This window comes from Nerophis ophidion, linkage group LG20 (assembly GCF_033978795.1).
Source record: "Nerophis ophidion isolate RoL-2023_Sa linkage group LG20, RoL_Noph_v1.0, whole genome shotgun sequence".
NCBI lineage: Eukaryota > Metazoa > Chordata > Actinopteri > Syngnathiformes > Syngnathidae > Nerophis > Nerophis ophidion.
This window is the reverse complement of record NC_084630.1, coordinates 14,386,158-14,412,317: the sequence shown is the minus strand read 5'-3', so window position 1 is coordinate 14,412,317 and position 26,160 is coordinate 14,386,158. Positions and strand designations below refer to the sequence as shown.

Below are 26,160 nucleotides of genomic sequence, written 5' to 3'. Positions count from 1 at the left end.
ATGTTGTGTTACGGTGCAGATGCTCTCCCGAAATGTGTTTGTCATTCTTGTTTAGTGTGGGTTCACAGTGTGGCGCATATTTTTAACAGTGTTAAAGTTGTTTATACGGCCACCCTCAGTGTGACTTGTATGGCTGCTGATGAAGTATGCCTTGCATTCACTTGTGTAAAAGCCACATTAAAGGCAGTGCCTTTAAGGCACTCCCCCATTATTGTTGTCCGAGTGGAAATCGGGAGAATGGTTGCCCCGGGAGATTTTCGGGAGGGGCACTGAAATTCGGGAGACTCCCTGAAAAATCGGGAGGGTTGGCAAGTAGGCTGCAGTATGTGACAAAAATGTCACCAGGTGACCACTCTCACTTTTACATCTCAACTAATATTTTTAAATCAAAATAGTCAGTATTTATTTTTGTTTAGAAAAGTGCAAAAGTTCTGACAAATGTCACCATGCTTTCACACGGTGTAAAACTTTCACATAAACTTTCACACATGAGTACTGCGTTTAAATTGGATAAGACATGATGCATGACACCTGAGATCTGTTTGATTGCAAAAAAGTAATATATGGTCATTACTTGCACAGTTGGTATTTCCACAAACTCTTGAAGGTAGTTTCATAGTCGCACACGTCCCTCCGTGATGGCGTCATATAGTTGATCAGTAACAGCCTCGTAATGCCCAACAAGGCTGTTTAGATAATAGATCTTTTCTTCTGAGTTTTGCGGCTTGTAACCTTCCTTCTGCAGACGTGTCTTTTGAATCTTGAAGGTTCCTGAACATAAAGCAAGTAGTTGCGTTTTTTTTCTTTTACTCAAAGTATTTGCGCTTCCTCTGTTGCCTCACCTGTAGTGTCCACAGCTGGCGTGAGTCGCAGGAAGACAGGGCGAGCGTAGGGGGCGAGGGATTTTTGTACGGCAATCAAGAAGGCATCCAGGTCAAAGTGGTCTCCTGTATGCGCTATTGCTGCCATACCGGCCCTACCTTCCACACCTGTGCACACACAAACACAAATGTTGCAAAATTGTTATTATTTCATGTACCATATTTTTAGGACTATAAGGCGCACTTAAAATTATTAAATTTTCTCAAAAATCTACCTTATAACCAGGTGTCCTGATGTACGTATTAGTTCTGGTTGTGCTTACACCGGTATAGCAGGGTTGGTACAGTGGCCGTGCCAACAACTTGGGTGTTCCAGGTTCGATCCCCGCTTCCGCCATTCTGGTCACTGCCGTTGTGTCCTTGGACAAGACACTTTACCCACCTGCTCCCAGTGCCACCTACACTGGCTTAAATGTAACTTAGATTTTGGGTTTCACTATGTAAAAGCGCTTTGAATCACTAGAGAAAAGCGCTATATAAATATAATTCACTTCACACTTCACTTACCAACCGAGAAGCAATTTTAGTTGGTACATGGGGTAATAAAAGTGTGACCAGTAGATGGCAGTAACACATAAGAGACATGTGTGGGTTGCAGGTTGACGCCTGTTCAATAAAGGACGCTAGCAAATATCTGTAAGCAAGTAACACCAAAAATGTTGATGTTTCATTGCGAATGTAGAACATTACACAAGGTGCTCATCTGCAAATCTGTTTTAGTATGACTTTGGTAAGCTACGAAGCCGCATCGCTTGATGGGTCATGGAGCATTACGATTATAGTAGTCAGACGTACTGTGCTTCAACGCATGGTATTTTTATGGTGTGTGTGTAAAAGGACCCCAAAATGACACCTATTAGCAGGCATATCATCTGCCCTTTTGTTTTGCAATCCATCCATCCATCCCTCCATTTTCTACCGCCTGTCCTTTTCGGGGTCGCGGTGGGTGCAATATTATGCAAAACCAATTTTTTTTACCTATTTGTTCTAGCTAATGTGTATCAGTGCCGAAAATGTGTGTGTATCCGCCATTGTAGTCCATAACGTAGTCAAAAAATTCCTTCTTTTTGTTTATCCTTTTGTTGTGGACTATTCCTCCTTCGCTGTTGCAATTTCTAATATAAAGTAGTGTACAGTCCTGATATAAATCTGTCAGTAGACTCGCTATGGAAGCGCTAAAAACTACCGGTACAACATAGATGAAGGGCAGAAGACAGTGTCGAAGGGGAGCCACGTAAAAAAGACCGTCCACAGAACAGCACAACCTGAAGAGAAAGTCAGAAAGAAGCTTGGAGATGGTCTGACCAAAGAACCACCATTAAATGTTGTGTAGACCAGTGGTCCCCAACCACCGGGCCGCGGACCGGTACCACGACCCGGCTCGATTGGTACCGGGCCGCAGAATAATTTTTTATTATTTATTTTTTATTAAATCAACATAAAATACACAAGATACACTTCCAATTAGTGCACCAACCCAGAAGACCTCCCTTTTTCATGACAAAACCCTCCCTTTTTCATGACAAAAAAAACATTTAATCCCCCTCCAGCAAGCCCCCCCGCCCGCCGGGCCGCGGGACAAATTATCAAGCGTTGACCGGTCCGCAGCTACAAAAAGGTTGGGGACCACTGGTGTAGACCACAAGGAAGTAATGTAAATGTAGGGGGGAAAAAATCATAATTTCACCCCTTTTCACATCTTTTGTATGAAAATAGACCCTCTCATCGGCAGGGCGCCTTATAACCTTATTTTTGTTCAGATTCAGAGGTGAGTTGGATCGTAACCCACTTGTCTTTGACCGAGTGAGGGAGTGTATGCTGGACCGGTCAGCAGAAAAATCAACAATCCTTTACATCAGGGGTGCCCACAGTTTTTCTGCAGGCGAGCTACTTTTCAATTGACCAACTCGAGGGGATCCACCTCATTTATATATATCATTTATATTTATTTATTTATGAAAGAGACCTTTTTGTACACAAGTTAAATGTGTTTAATGATAATACAAGCATGTGTAACACATATAGATGTCTTTTTCACGAAGACAAGAATATAAGTTGGTGTATTACCTGATTCTGATGACTTGCATTGATTGGAATCAGACAGTAATGATGATAACGCCCACATTTTCAAATGGAGGAGAAAAAAAGTTGTCCTTTCTGTACAATACCACATGAAAGTGGTTGGTTTTTGGCATCTAATTCATCCAGCTTACATACACTTTACAAGAAAAACATTGGCGGAAAATTCCGTAGCTTGCTTGATTGACATTCACGGCACCCGAGGGTCTTGTGAGATGACGCTGGCTGCTGCCAGTTCATTATTATGAAAAAATGACAGAGAGGAAGCCGAGAAACACTTTTTATTTCAACAGACTTTCACGCCGTCCCTTCCGTCAAAACTCTAAAGGCCGACTGCACATTTCCTATCTTCACAATAAAAGCCCTGCTTCATGCTGCCTGCGCTAACAAAATAAGAGTCAGAAGTCTTTCTGAGGGATCGCTTGTGCATGCCAGTTTTCCGAGACTCTGTATTCCGTTAGCGCAGGCAGCATGAAGCAGGGCTTTTATTGTGAAGATAGGAAATGTGCAGTCGGCCTTTAGAGTTTTGACGGAAGGTACGGCGCGAGAGTCTGTTGAAATAAAAAGTGTTTCTCGCCTTCCTCTCGGTCATATTTTCATAATAATGATCTTGCAGCAGCCAGCGTCATCTCACAAGACCCTCCGGTACCGTGAATGTTGGTGAAGATTGATGATCACTAATTTTTAGGTCTATTTTTTTTTAAAAGCCTGGCTAGAGATCGACTGACACACCCCCCGCGGTCGACTGGTAGCTCGCGATCGACGTAATGGGCACTCCTGCTTTACATCTATAGATGATTTTAGAGTGGAAGAAAATCCACGCTGTTTGACGACTCCTTTATTATGCAGGCTATTCCCATTTGTTTTGTTCCACTATTGATTGTGCACCAATGCTTAACTTTGAACGTTACAGAGGTCCAGATATACAATAAGTAGTCCTATTGTCAATTCCCTCACCACACATTCTCACTGCTTGAGACTCGAGCAGTGCTCGACAGTAAACTAAACGGCCAGGGCAACGCTCTTTAGGCGTCAGGGATTGAGGAATATAGCACTTTTAGTAGGAACTGCGCTTTTTTTTGGTTTTTATATTACCCATCATCCACAACCTCTACGTGAGACAAGAACACACCTTTTTCTGTGCGTTCTAGATACTGAAAAACTGCTAGTACTAGGCGGCTAAGCATGTAGGTAGAGGCACAAAAACATAATCGCCAACAACGTTCAATTTACATGCTGTGACTTGCATATTACACCAGCTATAGCAGCATTGGTATTGTAAGAGCTATCACAGAGGAACTACTTTTCTGGTGTCGTGATACATCGCCCTGCTCACACAGTTCTTTCGACCACTAACGAAAAGCTACTGCTGTAGCTGCTAATAATGCTGGTTGTGACCTGCCATAAAATAACAGAAGGAGCTTGAGCTGTTTTTGCTGCTCGTCGTCTGCTACTTTCGGTACAGGCAAGGCTTTTTTATTAGCGACCAAAAGTTGCGAACTTTATTGTCGATGTTCTCTACTAAATCCTTTCAGCAAAAATATGGCAATATCGCAAAATGATCAAGTATGACACATAGACTAGACCTGCTATCCACGTTTCAATAAGAAAATCTCTTTTCGTTAGGCCTTTAAAGCATGAAAGCGCCCTAACGGATTTGATCTCCTGGTGTGACTGTAACTTTTTGGATTTCAATGTATCTAAAACCAAATAATTAATTATTGATTTAAGACGTAAGAAGAACATTTTGAAGGAGTGCATCATACATAAAAAAGTTGACATTGTTTCCATCATATAAATATTTGGAGACCTTTTTTGACCGCCAGCTCAAGTTTGATGTGAACACCGATTTTATGGTGAAGCGAGCACAACAGAAAATTCATCCATCCATTTCCTACCACTTGTCCCATTTGGGTTTCACGGAGGGGTGCTGGAGCCTATCTTCTCTGGAAATTAAATTATTTCTGTGTCAGGCCTGTCGTTTTTAATCAATCATTTATTGAGAGTCTTATGTGTTTTTCTAGTATTTGTAGATTTCACTGTCCTTCAGATAAAGACCGAAACAGCCTGACTAGTTGTGGAGGGGGGGCGTGGCCAGCGGGCTTGCAGCGAAGAGGGGTGTGCAGAAAAAAGACCATATGTTTTTTTAACCGATTTCCGAACTTTAAAAGGGTGAATTTGGCGATTTAAGTGCCTTTCAATTGATAGCCTGTCGAGTGATGACCTTTCACCCGTCACGTCAGATCGTGAAGCGACCCGTTATTTTCTCAAACACATTACACACACCAAGTCAAATCAGCTCTGTTATTTTCCGTTTTTTCGACTGTTTACCCGTACCTTGGAGACATCATGCCTCGTCGGTGTGTTGTAGGAGGGTGTAACAACACGAACAGAGATGGATTCAAGTTGCAACAGTGGTCAAAAGAAGCGAAAGTCCCTTGTTTGTTCCGCACACTTTACAGACGACAGCTATGCTACGACAGAGATGGCAAGAATGTGTGGATATCCTGCGACACTCATTTCCAACGATAAAGTCAACGAAATCACAAAGGTGAGTTTTGTTGATGTTATTGACTTATGTGGAGTGTGCTAATCAGACATATTTGGTCACGGCATGACTGCAAGCTAATCGATGCTAACATGCTATTAAGGCTAGCTGTATGTACATATTGCATCATTATGCCTCATTTGTAGCTATATTTGCATCCAGCCTTTTCCTCCACCCACATCTAATGCCAAACAAACACATACCAATCGTTAGTTAGAAAGCGATCGCCGAATTCGTCCGCGCTTCCTCCCGTGCCGCTGTCTTTCGTGATATGCTCAAAAGCTTCTGTTTCTTCTTTAATTTCGTTTTCGGTACCGGTCTCCACACTCCAACCATCCGTTTCAGTACATGCGTAATCTGTTGAGTCGCTTACGGCGCTGAAATCCGAGTCTGAATCCGAGCTAATATCGCTATACCTTTCTGTGCTATCCGCCATGTTTGTTTCTGTGTGGTCACGCTGTGACGTCACAAAATAATGGACGGGTGGATATAACGACGGTTAAATCAGGCACTTTGAAGCCGTTTTTCGGGATATTGCATGATGGGTAAAATTTTGAGAAAAACTTTGAAAAATAAATTAAGCCACTGGGAACTGATTTTTATTGGTTTTAACCTTTCAGAAATTGTGATAATGTTCCCCTTTAAATATTGTGATAATATCATCTTGTTTGTAAGCAACACTATATATGGAAAAAATACTCACATGCTAAAATGAATCTAAATATTTGTCATGAGGGCGGTTCTTCTGCTTTTTTTTCCTCTTGTGTCTGCAAGTCCCCTCCCGGTCATCAGTTGCAGGTGTGCTGCCAGTCATCTGAGCCCACCTGCATCTAATCAACAACCTGACTTAAACCCTGGATCTCCACCCAGCCAGTGTAAGTTCGTCCGTTGCCTGCGGTACAATCCTGCCTGAACTCAATTATTCTGACCTTTGCCTTGAACCCTTTTTTGATTCCTGTTTTTGTATTTGCCCAGATGGTGAACAGACTTTTGACCCAGTTTTCCTGGAGCTGATTTGTTGTTACTATTGAATTATTTTCTACAGTGATTTTTGGTTATTAAATAGATTTTTTTACTGATCCGCACTTGGATTCCTTTTTTGAGACCTTAACAGTATTAATGTTTTGGCAATCAAATCACCGTTTTGAGGTCTTTAAAATGCCTCAAACCTGTCACATAACATGCTCAGTAACAGAAAGTGGGAAAGATCGTAAAGAAAAATCATGCTCATCATGACAGGATGCAGAAAAATCATGTGTGCATGTATTGCAACCTGGAATTTTGGTTTGCAATGTCCGAAGACATTGTGTTAAATGGTAAATGGGTTATACTTGTATAGCGCTTTTCTACTTTCAAGGTACTCAAAGCACTCTGACACTATTTCCACATTCACCCATTCACACACACATTCACACACTGATGGAGGGAGCTGCTATGCAAGGCCCGTGTAACCAGGACCTATCAGTAGCAAGGGTGAAGTGTCTTGCTCAAGGACACAACGAGGTTGGTGGAAGGTGGGGATCGAACCAGGAACCCCCAGGTTGCTGGCACGTCCACTCTCCCAACTTCGCCACGCCTTCCCCCGTGTTGAATATGATAATGATAATAATAATAATAATGGATTAGATTTTATATACCGTATTTTTCGGACTATAAGTCGCGTTTTTTTTTGTAGTTTGGCCGGGGGTGAGACTTGGCAAAACTATTACAATTTTTTTTAAAAATGTAAAAAAAATTTCCATCCATCCATCCATCATCTTCCGCTTATCCGAGGTCGGGTCGCGGGGGCAGCGGCCTAAGCAGGGAAGCCCAGACTTCCCTATCTCCAGCCACTTCGTCTAGCTCTTCCCGGGGGATCCCGAGGCGTTCCCAGGCCAGCCGGGAGACATAGTCTTTCCAACGTGTCCTGGGTCTTCCCCGTGGCCTCCTACCAGCTGGACGTGCCCTAAACACATCCCTAGGGAGGCGTTCGGGTGGCATCCTGACCAGATGCCCGAACCACCTCATCTGGCTCCTCTCGATGTGGAGGAGCAGCGGCTTTACGTTGAGCTCCTCCCGGATGGCAGAGCTTCTCACCCTATCTCTAAGGGAGAGCCCCGCCACCCGGCGGAGGAAACTCATTTCGGCCGCTTGTACCCGTGATCTTATCCTTTCGGTCATGACCCAAAGCTCATGACCATAGGTGAGGATGGGAACGTAGATCGACCGGTAAATTGAGAGCTTTGCCTTCCGGCTCAGCTCCTTCTTCACCACAACGGATCGATACAACGTCCGCATTACTGAAGACGCCGCACCGATCCGCCTGTCGATCTCACGATCCACTCTTCCCCCACTCGTGAACAAGACTCCTAGGTACTTGAACTCCTCCACTTGGGGCAGGGTCTCCTCCCCAACCCGGAGATGGCACTCCACCCTTTTCCGGGCGAGAACCATGGACTCGGACTTGGAGGTGCTGATTCTCATTCCGGTCGCTTCACACTCGGCTGCGAACCGATCCAGTGAGAGCTGAAGATCCCGGCCAGATGAAGCCATCCGGACTACATCATCCGCAAAAAGCAGAGACCTAATCCCGTGGCCACCAAACCGGAACCCCTCAACGCCTTGGCTGCGCCTAGAAATTCTGTCCATAAAAGTTATGAACAGAATCGGTGACAAAGGACAGCCTTGGCGGAGTCCAACCTTCACTGGAAACGTGTCCGACTTACTGCCAGCAATGCGGACCAAGCTCTGACACTGATCATACAGGGAGCGGACTGCTACAATAAGACATTCCGATACCCCATACTCTCTGAGCACTCCCCACAGGACTTCCCGAGGGACACGGTCGAATGCCTTCTCCAAGTCCACAAAGCACATGTAGACTGGTTGGGCAAACTCCCATGCACCCTCAAGAACCCTGCGGAGAGTATAGAGCTGGTCCACAGTTCCACGACCAGGACGAAAACCACACTGTTCCTCCTGAATCCGAGGTTCGACTATCCGGCGAAGCCTCCTCTCCAGTACACCTGAATAAACCTTACCGGGAAGGCTGAGGAGTGTGATCCCACGATAGTTGGAACACACCCTCCGGTCCCCCTTCTTAAAGAGAGGGACTACCACCCCGGTCTGCCAATCCAGTGGTACCGACCCCGATGTCCACGCGATGCTGCAGAGTCTTGTCAACCAAGACAGCCCCACAGCATCCAGAGCCTTAAGGAACTCCGGGCGGATCTCATCCACCCCCGGGGCCTTGCCGCCGAGGAGCTTTTTAACTACCTCAGCGACCTCAGCCCCAGAAATAGGAGAGTCCACTACAGATTCCCCAGGCACCGCTTCCTCAAAGAAAGACGTGTTGGTGGGATTGAGGAGGTCTTCGAAGTATTCCCTCCACCGATCCACAACATCCGCAGTCGAAGTCAGCAGAACACCATCCGCACCATACACGGTGTTGATAGTGCACTGCTTCCCCTTCCTGAGGCGCCGTATGGTGGTCCAGAATCGCTTCGAAGCCGTCCGGAAGTCGTTTTCCATGGCTTCCCCGAACTCTTCCCATGTCCGAGTTTTTGCCTCCGCGACCGCTAAAGCTGCACACCGCTTGGCCCGTCGGTACCCGTCCACTGCCTCCGGAGTCCTATGAGCCAAAAGAACCCGATAGGACTCCTTCTTCAGCTTGACGGCATCCCTCACTGCTGGTGTCCACCAACGGGTTCTGGGATTACCGCCACGACAGGCACCAACAACCTTGCGGCCACAGCTCCAATCAGCCGCCTCGACAATAGAGGTTCGGAACATGGTCCACTCGGACTCAATGTCCCGCACCTCCCTCGTGACATGTTCAAAGTTCTCCCGGAGGTGTGAATTGAAACTCTCTCTGACAGGAGACTCTGCCAGACGTTCCCAGCAGACCCTCACAATGCGCTTGGGCCTGCCAGGTCTGTCCGGCATCCTCCCCCACCATCGCAGCCAACTCACCACCAGGTGGTGATCGGTAGAAAGCTCCGCCCCTCTCTTCACCCGAGTGTCCAAAACATAAGGCCGCAAATCCGATGACACAACTACAAAGTCGATCATGGAACTGCGGCCTAGGGTGTCCTGGTGCCAAGTGCACATATGGACACCCTTATGTTTGAACATGGTGTTTGTTATCGACAAACTGTGACGAGCACAAAAGTCCAATAACAAAACACCACTCGGGTTTAGATCCGGGCGACCATTCTTCCCAATCACGCCTCTCCAGGTTTCACTGTCGTTGCCAACATGAGCGTTGAAGTCTCCCAGTAGGACAAGGGAATCACCCGGAGGAGCACTTTCCAGTACTCCATCGAGTGTACCCAAAAAGGGTGGGTATTCTGAACTGCTGTTTGGTGCGTAAGCACAAACAACAGTCAGGACCCGTCCCCCCACCCGAAGGCGAAGGGAAGCTACCCTCTCGTCCACTGGGTTGAACTCAAACGTACAGGCTTTGAGCCAGGGGGCAACCAGAATTGCCACCCCAGCCCGTCGCCTCTCACTGCCGGCAACGCCAGAGTGGAAGAGGGTCCAGTCCCTCTCGAGAGAACTGGTTCCAGAGCCCTTGCTGTGCGTCGAGGTGAGTCCGACTATATCCAGCCGGAACTTCTCTACCTCGCGCACTAGCTCAGGCTCCTTCCCCCCCAGTGAGGTGACGTTCCACGTCCCAAGAGCTAGCTTCTGTAGCCGAGGATCGGACCGCCAAGTGCCCTGCCTTCGGCTGCCGCCCAGCTCACAATGTACCCGACCTCTATGGCCCCTCCTATGAGTGGTGAGCCCATTGGAGGGATGACCCACGTTGCCTCTTCGGGCTGTGCCCGGCCGGGCCCCATGGGGACAGGCCCGACCACCAGGCGCTCGCCATCGTGCCCCAACTCCGGGCCTGGCTCCAGAGCGGGGCCCCGGTGACCCACGTCCGGGCGAGGGAAATCTGGGTTCATTTCGTTGTAATTCCATAGAAGTCTTTGAGCTGCTCTTTGTCTGATCACTCACCTAGGACCTGTTTGTCTTGGGAGACCCTACCAGGGGGCATGAAAACCCCCAGACAACATAGCTCCTAGGATCATTGGGACACGCAAACTCCTCTACCACGGTAAGGTAGCAGCTCAGAGAGGAGTAAAAAAAATTTAAAAAATTTAAAACATATTTTTTTTATTTTAATTGTATTTTTTTTTGGGTTTGGCCGGGTCTCACCCCCCGCTGGACTGTGGAGAAGACTGCGACTTGTAGTCCGAAAAATACGGTAAGTGGTAGACCAGTGGTTCTCAACCTTTTTTCAGTGATGTACCCTCTGTGAACATTTTTTAATTCAAGTACCCCCTAATCAGAGCAAAGCATTTTTGGTTGAAAAAAAGAGATAAAGAAGTAAAATACAGCACTATGTCATCAGTTTCTGATTTATTAAATTGTATAACAGTGCAAAATATTGCTCATTTGTACTGGTCTTTCTTGGACTATTTGGAAAAAAATATATAAAAATAACTAAAAACTTGTTGACAAATAAAGAAGTGATTCAATTATAAATAGAGAGTTCTACACATAGAAGTAATCATCAACTTAAAGTGCCCTCTTTGGGGATTGTAATAGAGATCTATCTGGATTCATGAACTTAATTCTAAACATTTCTTCACAAAAAAAGAAATCTTTAACATCAATATTTATGTAACATTTCCACAAAAAATCTAGCTGTCAACACTGAATATTGCATTGTTGCATTTCTTTTCACAGTTTAAGAAACTACATTCATATTTTGTTGAAGTATTATTCAATAAATATATTTATAAAGGATTTTTGAATTATTGCTATTTTTAGAATATTTAAAAAAAATCTCACCTACCCCCAAGGGGTACGCGTACCCCATTTGAGAACCACTGCGGTAGAAAATGGATGGATAGATGTGATATAGCACTTTTCTATTATTAGATACTCAAAGCGCTCACAGAGAAGTGGAAACCCATCATTCATTCACACCAGGTGGTGGTAAGCTACATTTGTGGCCACAGCTGCCCTGGGGTAGACTGACGGAAGCGAGGCTGCCAGTTTGCGCCTACGCCCTCTCCGACCACCACCACCATGTCAAACTCGTTTGCACTTGCACTTGCATGGCTTAATCTTTGAGACAAGCATATGCTACTGGCAGGATCAACCTTGGTCAAGCTTTTCTACCAGGTTTGTTCACGCGCAATGGTCAGTCATGTTATGCAACATTTAGAAGCTGTAATTGAAATGAATGTGCGTCGTTTTCTAACCTTTTTGTTGTTGTTTTGTTCGTAAAGAAAGTTGTTTTGCGCTTGGGGATCAGACTGGTGTGGGGGAGGAAGGGCAGGATGATCACTTCCTGTCTCAGAGTTACACCTATTACACCTAGGAGCTCACCCAGGAGCTCACCCAGCCCTATTGCATCCACATTATGGCTTTCCTTATGTATCCAGAAGCCAGTAAACACGCTAGTGGGTCTACCTGGTTGATCCTGCCAGTAGCATATGCTTGTCTCAAAGATTAAGCCATGCAAGTGCAAGTGCAAACGAGTTTGACAGTGATTCATCCATCATTCATTCATCCATTCATTCATCCTTCATTCACCAGTGTGAGCGACACTGGGGGCAAGGGTGAAGTGTCCTGCCCAAGGACAGAACGGCAGCAATTTGGATGTAAAGAGGCGGAGAGCGGACCTGCAACCCTCAGGTTTCTGGCACGGCCGCTCTACCGACTACGCCATGCCGCCCCTAGATATTACCTGCATAATGTGTCATAGGCGAAAAAAAAAAAAGTAAACAGACATCAGCTGTACCTGGCACACAAACTCCATAGACGGCGACATCGGTGTGTCCCAGCAGGCCGCTGAGGACTCCTTCCACCTCCGTAGTGGAAACATTCTCCCCTCGCCAGCGAAAGGTGTCGCCACAGCGATCCCTGAAGTACATGTAGCCATAATCGTCCATCACCAACACATCACCTGGAAGATGGTAAACAAAGAAAACAACAGGATTAGCCCTCCATCTTGAATACGCAGGAACAATATTTATTCGCATTCAGGTCTTCTTTGGGGCTTCACGGTGGCAGAGGGGTTAGTGCGTCTGCCTCACAATAAGAAGGTCCTGCAGTCCTGGGTTCAAATCCAGGCTCGGGATCTTTCTGTGTGGAGTTTGCATGTTCTCCCCGTGAATGCGTGGGTTCCCTCCGGGTACTCCGGCTTCCTCCCACTTCCAAAGACATGCACCTGGGGATAGGTTGATTGGCAACACTAAATTGGCCCTAGTGTGTGAATGTGAGTGTGAATGTTGTCTGTCTATCTGTGTTGGCCCTGCGATGAGGTGGCGACTTGTCCAGGGTGTACCCCGCCTTCCGCCCGATTGTAGCTGAGATAGGCGCCAGCGCCCCCCCGTGACCCCAAAAGGGAATAAGCGGTAGAAAATGGATGGATGGATGGAGGTCTTCTTTGGTTTGTTTAGACATACGGCATCTTTCTTTTCCACAAATTTCCTCTTTTGTTTTTTTAGCAGTAACAGCAAGCGCAGGTATTACGATCTTTCCAGGTGGGTGTTCGGCAGCCATGCTTTACTACAGAAAAGTTTGCATTCTGCACGTGCTTCATTATATATTGTGTCAGCCAATGAGGGGGCTCTGCTCACCCCTCATTTCTCTAAATCCTGTGGCTGGATCTGGACAGGAAGACCAATGATTTTGTCTTCAGGGGTTTTATTTACTAAAATACTTAATTATAAGGCAGACAGACAGCACGCAGACATAAGATTTTTACTGTTCCGATATACCAGGGGTCGGGAACCTTTTTTGTCTGAGAGAGACATTTAAGCCAAATATTTTAAAATGTATTTCCGTGAGAGCCATATAATATTTTTTAACACTGAATACAACCAAATGTCTGCATTTTTAAGTAAGACCAACATTTATAGAGTGTAATACAGTGGGGCAAAAGAGTATTTAGTTAGCCACCGATTGTGCAAGTTCTCCCACTTAAAATGATGACAGAGGTCTGTAATTTTCATCATAGGTACACTTCAACTGTGAGAGACAGACTGTGAAAAAAAATCCAGGAATTTACATTGTAGGAATTTAAAGAATTTATTTGTAAATTATGGTGGAAAATTTGGTCAACCATTCAAAGCTCTCGCTGATGGAAGGAGGTTTTGGCTCAAAATCTCACGATACATGGCCCCATTCATTCTTTCCTTAACACGGATCAATCGTCCTGTCCCCTTAGCAGAAAAAAAGCCCCAAAGCATGATGTTTCCACCCCCATGCTTAACAGTAGGTATGGTGTTCTTGGGATGCAACTCAGTATTTTTCTTCCTCCAAACACGACGAGTTGAGTTTATACCAAAATGGATACATGGATGATACAGCAGAGGATTGGGAGAATGGCATGTGGTCAGATGAAACCAAAATAGAACTTTTTGGTATAAACTCAACTCGTCGTGTTTGGAGGAAGAAAAATACTGAGTTGCATCCCAAGAACACCACACCTACTGTGAAGCATGGGGGTGGAAACATCATGCTTTGGGGCTGTTTTTCTGCTAAGGGGACAGGACGATTGATCCGTGTTAAGGAAAGAATGAATGGGGCCATGTATCGTGAGATTTTGAGCCAAAACCTCCTTCCATCAATGAGAGCTTTGAATGGTTGACCAAATACTTATTTTCTACCATATTTTACAAATAAATTCTTTAAAATTCCTACAATGTGAATTACTGGATTTTTTTTCCACATTCTGTCTCTCACAGTTGAAGTGTACCTATGATGAAAATTACAGACCTCTGTCATCATTTTAAGTAGGAGAACTTGCACAATCGGTGGCTGACTAAATACTTTTTTGCCCCACTGTATGTCACAAACTCGCATGGCAGCAGTAGTAGCGACCCCAAGATGCAGGAACCAGGAGAGCGAAGAGCAGGTAAGATGATTTTAATATCACCAACAGAGGAGAATGAAGCAGTCTTGCATGTACAGTTCTAAAGAATAGTCAATCTTCGAGCCCTGAGGAACGCGCAAGACAAGCATAAATCGAAACATGTTGATTGGCAGCTGGTGTGAACCGGCTGCCAATCAACAGCAGGTGAGGGGAAAAAAAACACAGCGCTCAGCGGGACAAGCAGGAAATGGAAACACAATAAGAGCGCTGATGGGAAGTAAATACAAAACAAAGAAGCACAAACAGAAATGAAGTGACAGATCTTCACATAATAAGTCTCTTATTATTTTTAATAACATTTTTATTCGGAAGCTCACCGATAATAAATAAAAGGCTTCTTACCATTAACGCGACTTCTTGAACAGGTGCGGTAGAAAACAGATGGATGGATTAAAATGTATGAGAATGTTTTATTTTTTGAAAGTTATTTTTAACACTGATTACCAGCGTAATTATTCATTACTTATTGTGTTAAACAATGTCAGCTAAGATTTATCTGAGAGCCAGATGCAGTCATCTAAAGAGCCACATCTGGCTCGAGAGCCATGGGTTCCCTACCCCTGCGATATACTGTATGATGCTATGATTTATTTTATTTTTTTAAATAATATAACTTAGGTACCCCAGCATTGATAAAGCACAATGCTTTTTATGAAAATGTGATTTTGTTTATAACTTATATGCAATCTGTTGTTTCCCTAATTTTTGTTGTTGTACATGGATGAGGGTGTGTGTTGCTGAGCCCGACTTGGACATTGTCTGGACTGGACCTAGTTTTAAAAACCTTTTAGACAAGTCTAATTTCATTAACAACCTGGTCTGGTGAAGATAAGTTTTTATTTTATTTTATAAATAAAATAAAATGAGATTTAAAAAAAAGAAAATTTTCTTGGATAAAAAAGAAAGTAAAATCATATAAAACTATTATATTAAAAATAGTAATTAATGATAGTGTTAGTGGACCGGCGGCACACACAATCATGTGTGTTTCAGGGACTGTGTCCCTTGCAGACTGTGTTATATATGTTGTGGGAACCAGCATTTTGGCAGCAGAAAGAAACAACCCTTTTTTGTGTGAGTGGGTGTGGATGAGTGTGAATGGGGGAAGGAGGGGTTTTCTTTGGGGGGTTGATGCACTGGTGGAAAGTGTATCTTGTGTATTTTTATGTTGATTTAATAAAAAAATAAAAAATAAAGCACAATGTGTCCATGTCCTCATGTGTCATGTCTTTTTATATATATATTTTTTTTGTTTGGATTATAATGTGCAATAGTGTTATATGTGTATATGTATATATATGCATATGTATGGATATATGCATATGTGTGGATATATATATATATACAGTATACATACATATATACAGATACATATCTTTTTTTCTATCTTTTTTTTTACTATTTATATTACAAAATTATTGTGTATGCACCTTAGGGGTTCTGCTCCAATTCCGTTGTTCTTTGAACCTGTTCACTGCAATAATGACAATAAAACTCTATTCTATTCTAATAAATCTTACGGTATTGCTCAGTTGGTAGAGTGGCCGTGCCAGCAACTTGGGGGTTGCAGGTTTGATTCCTACTTCCGCCATCCTGGTCACTGCCGTTGTGTCCTTGGGCAAGACACTTTACCCACCTGCTCCCAGTGCCACCCACACTGGTTTAAATGTAACTTAGATATTGGGTTTCACTAAGTAAAGCGCTTTGAGTCACTAGGGAAAAGCGCTATATAAATATAATTCACTTCACCAAGACTTTTTGGACAATTGAATGCTTCCAACTTTGTGGGAAGGGCCTCTCTATGTTCCAGCATGACTCCTTCAGTACACATAGCAAAGTCCACAGAACATGCTTGGATGAGTTTGTTATGGAGAAACTTCAAAGCGCTGACCTCAACCCTAACTGACCTTTCATGGATGACTGGATAGAAAGGATCCTATAGCAGCTGACATTTTGCATAGGGTGCTGACGTCATATTGACAAAAAGCAGTTAAGTATGAAATGTCTAAAGTCAAGTATGACGCTCACAGGAGACGTATGATGTGTGGCTTTCGCGAATGAATTTTTGAACGGCTCTTTTTAAGTGAACGATAAGACCCTATTTGCAGTTGGAAGCCGTTTGGTAGCCGTTTTTTAATGCACGTGTAGATACAGTGTGTCCTCACAGGCACCTGGAATAGAAAATTTGTCCGAGTCAAAGGAAAGTTATCAACATTTGGATTAACTATATTTATTGTTATTATAAATACTTTTTTTTTTTCATTGTTCTGTTTTGTAAAGTACTTCAAGCATACACACACCACATAGGTTAATACTGTACAATTTGTATGATGTCTATTTTTATTCTAGTCTTAATTCTATTTTTTAGAACCATATACAGCAGGGGCGCTCACACTTTTTCTGCAGGTGAGCTACTTTTCAATTGACCAAGTCGAGGAGATCTACCTCATTCCTATTTATAATTTATATTTATTTATTTATGAAAGAGACATTTTTGTTAACAAGTTAATGGTGTTTAATGATAATACAAGCATGTTTAACACACATAGATTCCTTTCTTTCATGAAGACAAGAATATAAGTTGGTGTATTTGATTCTGATGACTTGCATTGATTGGAATGAGACAGTGGTGCTGATAATGTCCGCATTTTCAAATGGAGGAAAAAAAAAGTCCTCCTTTCTGTCCAATACCACATGAAAGTGGTTGGATTTGGCATCTCATTTGTCCAACTTGCATACTCGTTTTTAAACACTTTGTTATGAGAGTAGCATATGTGTGTGGCCCTTTAATGTCTGGCAGCAGGTGAGTGACGTCAGTGACTGTGCGGGTGGGCAAGCAAGTGAGAAAGCGGTCGCTGAGGGCGGGGGAGAAATACATTGGCATCAAACTCCGTAGCTTGCTAGCTTGTGCACGCTAGCTTTCCGAGACTCTTATTTTGTTAGCACAGGCAGGATGAAACAGGTCTTTTATGGTGAAGACAGGAACTGTGCAGTCGGTCTTTAGAGTTTTGACAGTAGGTACGGAGTCTCTAGAAATAAAATGTGTTTCTCTGCGTCCGCCCTGTTAGTGATTTTTTTCTTAAATATGAGCTCGCAGCAGCCAGCGTCATCTCACAAGATCCTCGGGTGCCGAGAATGTCAAACAACTGACGAAAGTGAAGTCTTGGTATGATTGATGATTGCTCATTTTTATGTCTATTTTTTAATGCCTGGCTTGAGATCGACTGACACACCCTCCGAGATCGACCAGTCGATCGCGATCGACGTAATGCCCACCCCTGATATACAGTATACATTTGATTCTTATAATTTGTTCATTTTTTCCAGCTTGTTAAAATGCTCTTTTTTTAGGTGAGGGAAAATTCAAAATACGGTCGAAGCATGGAGATATACAATTAAAGCAAAACAAAAATGGAATTATAGCCCTTATTTCACAATAATTCCCATCAATAGAATAATGTCTGTGTAGATGTTTTTGTTTGATTGCATTTTTATTATTTTAAAATGTGAGTGTGAATGTTGTCTGTCTATCTGTATTGGCCCTGCGATGAGGTGGTGACTTGTCCAGGGTGTACCCCGCCTTCCGCCCGATTGTAGCTGAAATAGGCACCAGGGCTCCCCGCGACCCCAAAGGGAATAAGCGGTAGAAATGGATGGATGGATGGATGGATAATGCACATATTATCTTATAACTGCTCCCACACTGCAAATGATTTGCCACTTGCCAAGGTTTACATTTTATTTCTAGAAATGTACCTGGTTTAAAGAGCTATTTAATTATTTTTAGTCATTGACTTTACATCCTAATCTTGATTTTTGCATAAATAATTATAGTTTTTCTATATAATTTAAAACATTTGGAAATTGAGAAAATAACTACTCAAATAAGATATATTCCCAGTTGTCTCATACCCGTACTTGGTGAATTACTTAATTTGTCAACTCAGCCTCTTTCACATCTTGGAAGACTTCCAAAATGATAAGTCTAGTAAGCTATGACTGCTTTGTTTGTGGATGGGTTTGTGACGTTTATGTTGATCTTTGTAAACCCTGTGGACATCATGCCAGGCTAGAGTAACGCATTCTCAGAAATGACCCGACCCAAGTCAGACACTCAGGATGATCATGGATATCCATTCTAATGTCATGTCAGCACACTGTGACTGTAAGGCAGAATCGAGGGAATGATGTTCTCATGTCTCTTCACTTTTCTTTTATGTGGAGGCTCCAGTCTGAATGAGAGAAGTGAGTACACTATTGATACAATCAAAATTATTCAACCAAGCAAAGTGGGGCTGTCATTTTTTTAGATACATTTTAACTAACAAAATGTTCTAAATGAGCTGAAATGAAACGATCTGAACTAACAAAAAGCCGTCATAGAACGTCCTATCTCGGTTGATTGCAGCTATGCATGCTGGCCTTCGCCGTTTACTCTTCTTTTCAGCACCGGATGTTTACAAACAAAGCCTGCTAATAGGGCCAACGGCAATGCATTGTGGGAAATGTAGAACAATCCGAAGCCCTCTATATTAATGTCTTATTGCAGTGTTTTTCAACCTTTTCTGAGCCAAGGCACATTTTTCTTTGAAACAATCTCGAGGCACACCACCAGCAGAAAACATAAAAAAATGAAACTCAGCAGCCGATATTGACAGTAAAAAGTTGTTCTCGCAATCGTTGGATATGAATTCAAACCATAACCAAGCATGCATCACTATAACTCTTGTCTCAAAGTAGGTGTACTGTCACAACCTGTCACATCACGCCGTGACCTATTTTGAGTTTTTAGGTGTTTTCCTGTGTGTAGTGTTTTACTTCTTGTCTTGCGCTCCTATTTTGTTGTTGATTGTCATGTATGGATGAACTTATTGAACGCAGTCTGCTGCTCTACATGCTGTAAGTCTTTGCTGGCGTCCAGCATTTTGTTTTTGTATACTTTGCAGCCAGTTCAGTTTTAGCTTCGTTTTACATAGCTTCAATGTCTTTTCTTAATGTTTTGTTTTTTGTTTTTTCGTTTTCGTAGCCTTTGGTTATTTTTGGTTTAAAGGGGAACATTATCACAATTTCAAAAGGGTTGAAAATAATAAAAATCAGTTCCCAGTGGCAGGTTGTATTTTTTGAAGTTTTTTTCAAAATTTTACCAGTCTCCGAATATCTCTAAAAAAAGCTTTGAAGTGCTTGATTTTCGCTATTTGAGATGCCACTATCCATTTCCCTGTGACGGCATACAGTGCTGCCAATGTAAACAAACAATGGCGAATAGCACAGCAAGATATAGCGACATTAGCTCGGATTTAGACTTGGATTTCAGCGGTTTAAGCGATTCAACAGAATACGCATGTATTGAAACGGATGGTTGGAGTATGAAAGTATTGAAGAAGAAACTGAAGCTATTGAGCAAATAGCTATTGACGCTATTCATAGCCATAGCATGGCCGAGTAGCTGCGTTAGCATCGCCGGTAAAATGTGCGGACCAAACGATCAGGACTTTCGCATCTTTTGACACAGGAGCAACTTAAATCCGTCAATTGGTAAGTGTTTTTTCGCATTAAATGTGGGTGGAAGGAAACATAATATAGTTGCAAATGCATCTGCAGGTTATCCATACATCTCTGTGCCATGTCTGCTTTAGCACCGCCGGTAAATAGCATGTTAGCATCGATTAGCAGATACCTTTTTACCCTCACACTGCTTCCCGCTGTCATCTGTATATTATGATCACGACACACCATGTTCCCGACATCTACAAAGCAATTAGTTACCTGCTGCCACCTATTGATATGGAAGAGTATTACACAGTTACTCTGGCGATCTGTAGACAGCAAAGACACTCAACAACGGCACATTTGCGGATTATAATTACTGCTTTGCAAAAAATATTTTTAACCCAATTAAGTGAAATTACATAATCCCATACTATGTCTCCCGGCTGGCCTGGGAACGCCTCGGGATCCCCCGGGAAGAGCTAGACGAAGTGGCTGGGGAGAGGGAAGTCTGGGTTTCCCTGCTTAGGCTGTTGCCCCCGCGACCCGACCTCGGATAAGCGGAAGATGATGGATGGATACATAATCCCACACGGCACACTGTCATTATTATTAGTCATTTGCACTCACGGAAAGCTCAGCTGTCCACTGACTGTTTTCAAAAAGTCACTCATCTTCGCATGTCTCAGGATTGTGTCGGAAGCAGACGGACAAAATGTTGCTTTAAAAGACAAACCACAGCGTGCCTGAGACATAGGCAGAGTCCCCCATCCTGAAGACGCTGTGTGCTATTTTCTTATTGGTGGAATCGTCATCAGCATAGCCGTCGAACCTCCTGAGCGGGTCCTTATGGTTGATGCGGCCCACCAACATTCCTGGTTCCCCTGGAAGAAGACGGAGACATAAACCCACATACGGGTCTTAGATTATGCCTGTTGAAAAAAAAGATGGGTGTATTTCATAAGCAATCATAGCTTCCGATGTTTTTATTGTTACCAGGCTGACATGGTATACAGAGTCCTCGTGCGTCCCTCAGCAGTTCTCTGCTGTCTTCCTCCACCCTCACCAGCCTGATGGGGTAAAAGCTGGGCAGGATGCGGCTGTTGAAACCACATGCACCCACCTGGACAGGTAAAAAGTGTGAGAGAGGAAGCAGTATTCCAACTGAAATGCACGGAAACGCACCGTTCCATCGATGTTGACGAGGCTACAGTTGCACTCCGTAGCACCGTAGAATTCTCCAACATGTTTGATTCCAAACCTCTGAACAAACTCCTCCCACACGGATTGACGGAGACCGTTACCAATAGCAATGCGGACCCGGTGATGCCCCTCAGATGGACGTACCGGCTGGGCCAAAAGGTAGCGGCAAATCTCTCCAATGTATTGGATTACCTGCACATAAAGTATAAGCACTGCTGTAAACCACAGGTGTCAAACTCAAGATCGATTTATATGGCCTGCAAAAACCTGGAAATAAATACGTACTTTATCTTTCCATCTATATCAATTTTGACAGGAAAAATACATGTACTGCATACTAATTGGATATCTTTTCAACTTTGATATTGTCTAATATTGCAACAAATGTTACATTATCCTACATTCTATTTTGAATTAAATAAATAAATAAATAAATAAATGATAAATGGGTTGTACTTGTATAGCGCTTTTCTACCTTCAAGGTACTCAAAGCGCTTTGACACTACTTCCACATTTACCCATTCACACACACATTCACACACTGATGGAGGGAGCTGCCATGCAAGGCGCCAACCAGCACCCATCAGGAGCAAGGGTGAAGAGCCTTGCTCAGGACACAACGGACGTGACGAAGTTGGTACTAGGTGGGATTTGAACCAGGGACCCTCGGGTTGCGCACGGCCACTCTTCCACTGCGCCATATCAACTTTGATATTGTCTAATATTGCAACAAATGTTACATTATCATTTATTCTATTTTGAATTAAATAAATACTTAAATATCTGCTTGACTTACAATTTCAAAGCAATTCATCTATAAAATTGTACACTGTAAAATGGTAAGAAAGTGGGGCGGTATAGCTCGGTTGGTAGAGTGGCCATGCCAGCAACTTGAGGGTTGCAGGTTCGATTCCCGCTTCCGCCATCCTAGTCACTGCCGTTGTGTCCTTGGGCAAGACACTTTACCCACCTGCTCCCAGTGCCACCTACACTGGTTTAAATGTAACTTAGATATTGGGTTTCACTATGTAAAGCACTTTGAGTCACTAGAGAAAAGCGCTATATAAATATGATTCACTTCACTAAGAAATAAACAATGACTGGATGCTCAGTTGCCCGGATTTTAACGTAAAAAAATATTGATTCCATTCTTCCATTTACAGTAATATACTAATACATTTACAGTAATGCACTGTAAAAATAAGAATCATAGATTTTCCGGTAAAAAAAAAAAAAAAAGAACCTGAAAACTCAAGTCGCCAGAATTTTACCATTAAAACCAGTGGTATAGTTTAACGATTTACTATAATACGCTGTAGACCCCACCATAAATTTTACAGCTACCATTTCTTTGCCACAAAATTTGATTTATTTTCACAGTTTACATGAAATATATATAATATTTAAATGTAAGGGCAATTTTAACAATATTATGAAGCAAATTTTTATTTATTTTTATGTATTATTTACTGTTATTGAAGCACCTCATAACTGTGATGTGGCCCTTTAAACAAAACACATATGGCAACCCTGCTGTAAACAATTGAAAATACCCAATGTCTGTATTAATTAAAAAATATCTATATCTATTATATTTCAATTCGAATACGTTGTGCGATTCAGAACCAATTCTCATTTTTTTTTTAAATCGTTTAGTTTTTTATTAATTTTTTTAAATTTGAAAAAAATGTTTTAATCAATCCAACAAACCACTACAAAGCAATACCATAACAATGCAATCCAATTCCAAAACCAAACCTGACCCAGCAACACTCAGAACTGCAATAAACAGAGCAATTGAGAAGACACAAACACGACACATAACAAACCAAAAGTAGTGGAAAAAAAATGAATATTATCAACATCAGTATCAATATTAGTTATAATTTCATCATAGCAGTGATTAAAAATCCCTCATTGACATTATCATTAGACATTTATAAAAAAAAGAACAATAGTGTCACAGTGGCTTACACTTGCATTGCATCTCATAAGCTTGACAACACACTGTGTCCAATGTTTTCACAAAGATAAAATAAGTCATATTTTTGGTTCGTTTAATAGTTAAAACAAATTTACATTATTGCAATCAGTTGATAAAACATTGTCCTTTACAATTATAAAAGCTTTTTTTTTTTTAAATCTACTACTCTGCTAGCATGTCAGCAGACTAGGGTAGATCCTGCTGAAATCTTATGTATTGAATGAATACAGAATCATTTTGAATCGAAAAAATATCGTTTTTGAGTCGAGAATCGAATCGAAAAAAATAAAAATATTATCGAATCGTGACCCCAAGAATGTCTTTGGAAGTGGGAGGAAGCCGGAGTAATCAACACTAAATTGGCCCTAGTGTGTGAATGTGAGTGTGAATGTTGTCTGTCTATCTGTGTTGGCCCTGCGATGAGGTGGCGACTTGTCCAGGCTGTACCCCGCCTTCCGCCCGATTGTAGCTGAGATAGGCGCCAGCACCCCCCGCGACCCCACAAGGGAATAAGCGGTAGAAAATGGATGGATGGACCCCAAGAATCGATATTGAATCGAATTGTGGGACACCCAAAGATTTGCAGCCCTATCGCTCAATATCAAGCCTGACCTTTTTGGGCAAAGTTCTGGAAAAAGTTGTATACCAACAGCATAGTGACTTTCTCCTGTTTGACAATGTATTTGATACTTTCCAATCAGGCGTTAGGCCCCACCACAAAACTGAAACAGCTCTGTTCAAGGTGACAAAGGATATCCGCCTGAACAAAGACGCAGGAAAAGTCTCAGTCTTGGTTCTGCTGGACCTGAGCGCTCCCTTTGACACAGTTGGCCATACTGTCGTAATACAGAGGTTAGAAAACTGGGTGGGAATATCTGGTTCTGCTTTTAACTGGTTCAAGTCCAATCTCGATCACAGGACGTACATTTGCGGTATTCCGAGCTGGCCGCGGAAGCTCAAAATTGTGGCTGGAATACTGAAGTCCGCCCTGTGGTGGTTGGGTGCAGAGGCTTTGAGGGAACCTCTACCGCAAAACTGCTGAGGGACTTGGGAGTCAGGGGCCAGTGCCTGCGTACAGCAATCAAAGCCGCATCTGAAGCAGACGAAAAGAGCAACCGGTGGCTCTGGCTGAAGAATAATGACCCCAATTGGGCCCCCAATTAGTGCATCAGGAGATATGCGGTCAGGCAGACCAAAATCTGACTCAGGGAACCGGACGCCCCTGCCATGCATAGTCCACTGATATGTCTGCCAACCAGGTGACTTTCATGGCTAATTGGGCTTGGGTCGGAAGCTCAGGTCTGATCATCCTGTAGCTGGCCGTCTCTGGAGAGGGTGTATAGTGTTAAAGGCCGAAACACCCAATCACCCAGAGGTACACTACTGATGATGCGCACCCGTAAATTATTTTATCATTCAGGTCTTCCATTCACGTTCACTGTTCACCTACAAGTCCACTAAATGTATGGGCTCGCAAAGGATGCAAAAACCTCATTCTGTGTTTTTAATTTGTTTTTAAGAGTCTTTTTACGTGTTTTAGGAGTCATTTATGTTTTAGATGTCACTGTGCATCTCTTAGGAGTAATTTTATGTGTTTTAGAGACATTTTTAATGTTTTAGAAGTTGTTTGTTGTGTCTTAAATGGTCAAAGGTCAAACCACCACCATATCCATCATGGAGCTGTAGTATACAGACGATAATGCCCTCGTAGCCCTCTCAGAAGAGGACCTAAAGTGCACTCTGTCTGCTTTTGCGAAGGCATACAAACAGCTTGGTCTTGCCATCAATATAAAGAAAACCCAAATCCTCCAACAACCCTCACCAAACAGTAGTGCGCCTGTCCTGCCCCCAAATCTCTCAATTGAGAAAATCCGACTGGAAAATATGGACCACTTCCCATATCTCAGGAGCCTCCTGTCATCTAAAGCTGTCATTGACGATGAAATTCACCACCGCCTCAGCTGTGCCAGCGGGGCTTTCTCAAGGCTGAGGAAGCGAGTCTTTGAGAATCGTGACCTCAAAGCAAAGACCAGATCCTTGGTCTACAAAGCAGTCGTGCTCCACACCCTTCTGTATGGGTCAGAAGCCTGGACCACCTACAGCAGGCACTTAAAGGCACTCGAGACCTATCATCACCTATCATGTCTCCGAAAAATCCTCAAAATCAGCCTGGGAGGACCGACGCACCAACACCAGCGTCCTGGAAGAGGCTGGCTTGCCCACCATCACTGCCACGATTGCCCAAAAACAACTCAGATGGACTGGCCATGTAGTCCGCATGCCTGACTCTCGCCTCCCAAAACAAGTCCTTTATTCCCAGCTTGTTGAAGGGAAACAGGCCCCGGGAGGTCAAAAGAAGAGATTTAAGGATAACATCAAGGCAAACCTGACAAAGAGTCGCATAGACCTTAAGTCTTGGGAAGTCAAGGCAACAGACAGGACGATGTGGAGAAACCTTGTCCGTGAGGGTGCCGCGCAATATAATGACGACCTCCGCCATGCTGGACAAGACAAGCGCAGACTAAGAAAGGAGAGAACATCCACCAAACAGGCCCAACCCAAACCCACCACCACTACATTCCCTTGTCCACATTGCCCCAGAGTAATCTGGTCCAGAATCGGCCTCCACTGACCCACAAAGACCAGGAAGGAGGACAGTCATACTCGACTACGAGTGACCGCCGATGATGGAGAACATTTCAACTTTCAGCTGCTCTGCCCCACATCTTTGGAACTCATTACCACCAGACCTTCGCAACTTGGACTCATTATCCCTCTTCACGTCAAGACTCAACGACTGCTTATTCTTTGTAATCATCCTATCTTATCTATCTTTGTTGTTATTATTGTTGTTTTTATCCAATTTGATTTTATTGTTTTGATTTTGTACAGTGTCCTTGAGTGCCCAGAAAGGCGCCTTATAAATAAAATGTATTATTATTATCATTATTATTATTATTATTATTAACACCTCACTCTGTGTTTTCTGGAATCTGTTGAAATTGGCAACTGTGTCTCTGACCTGTGGGGTTCCTCAAGGCTCGATTTTGGGATCCTATTG

At 43.2% G+C, this 26,160-nt stretch overlaps 1 protein-coding gene and 1 long non-coding RNA gene across 4 annotated transcripts in view; one reads left to right on the top strand and one right to left on the bottom strand.

Annotated features, from left to right (window-relative positions):
* Positions 1–376: 376 nt before the first annotated feature.
* The window catches only part of LOC133538765 (long-chain fatty acid transport protein 1-like), a 46,134-nt gene continuing 20,350 nt past the window's right edge, over positions 377–26,160 (bottom strand). For 2 of the 3 annotated variants that reach the window (XM_061880531.1, XM_061880529.1), the window contains 6 exons: positions 21,098–21,307; positions 20,909–21,035; positions 20,659–20,796; positions 12,287–12,451; positions 843–989; positions 377–771 (listed from right to left, as the gene is read on the bottom strand). In XM_061880531.1, coding sequence (XP_061736515.1) covers positions 614–771; positions 843–989; positions 12,287–12,451; positions 20,659–20,796; positions 20,909–21,035; positions 21,098–21,307 — 945 coding nt within the window. In that variant the 3' untranslated portion in view covers positions 377–613. The remainder of the gene's footprint in view (positions 772–842; positions 990–12,286; positions 12,452–20,658; positions 20,797–20,908; positions 21,036–21,097; positions 21,308–26,160) is intronic. The other variant, XM_061880530.1, reaches the window with a different exon arrangement.
* On the top strand, positions 5,129–6,768 carry LOC133538768 (uncharacterized). Its single transcript, XR_009803100.1, has 3 exons — positions 5,129–5,511; positions 6,283–6,383; positions 6,484–6,768. It is a non-coding gene; the product is annotated as an uncharacterized LOC133538768 (long non-coding RNA).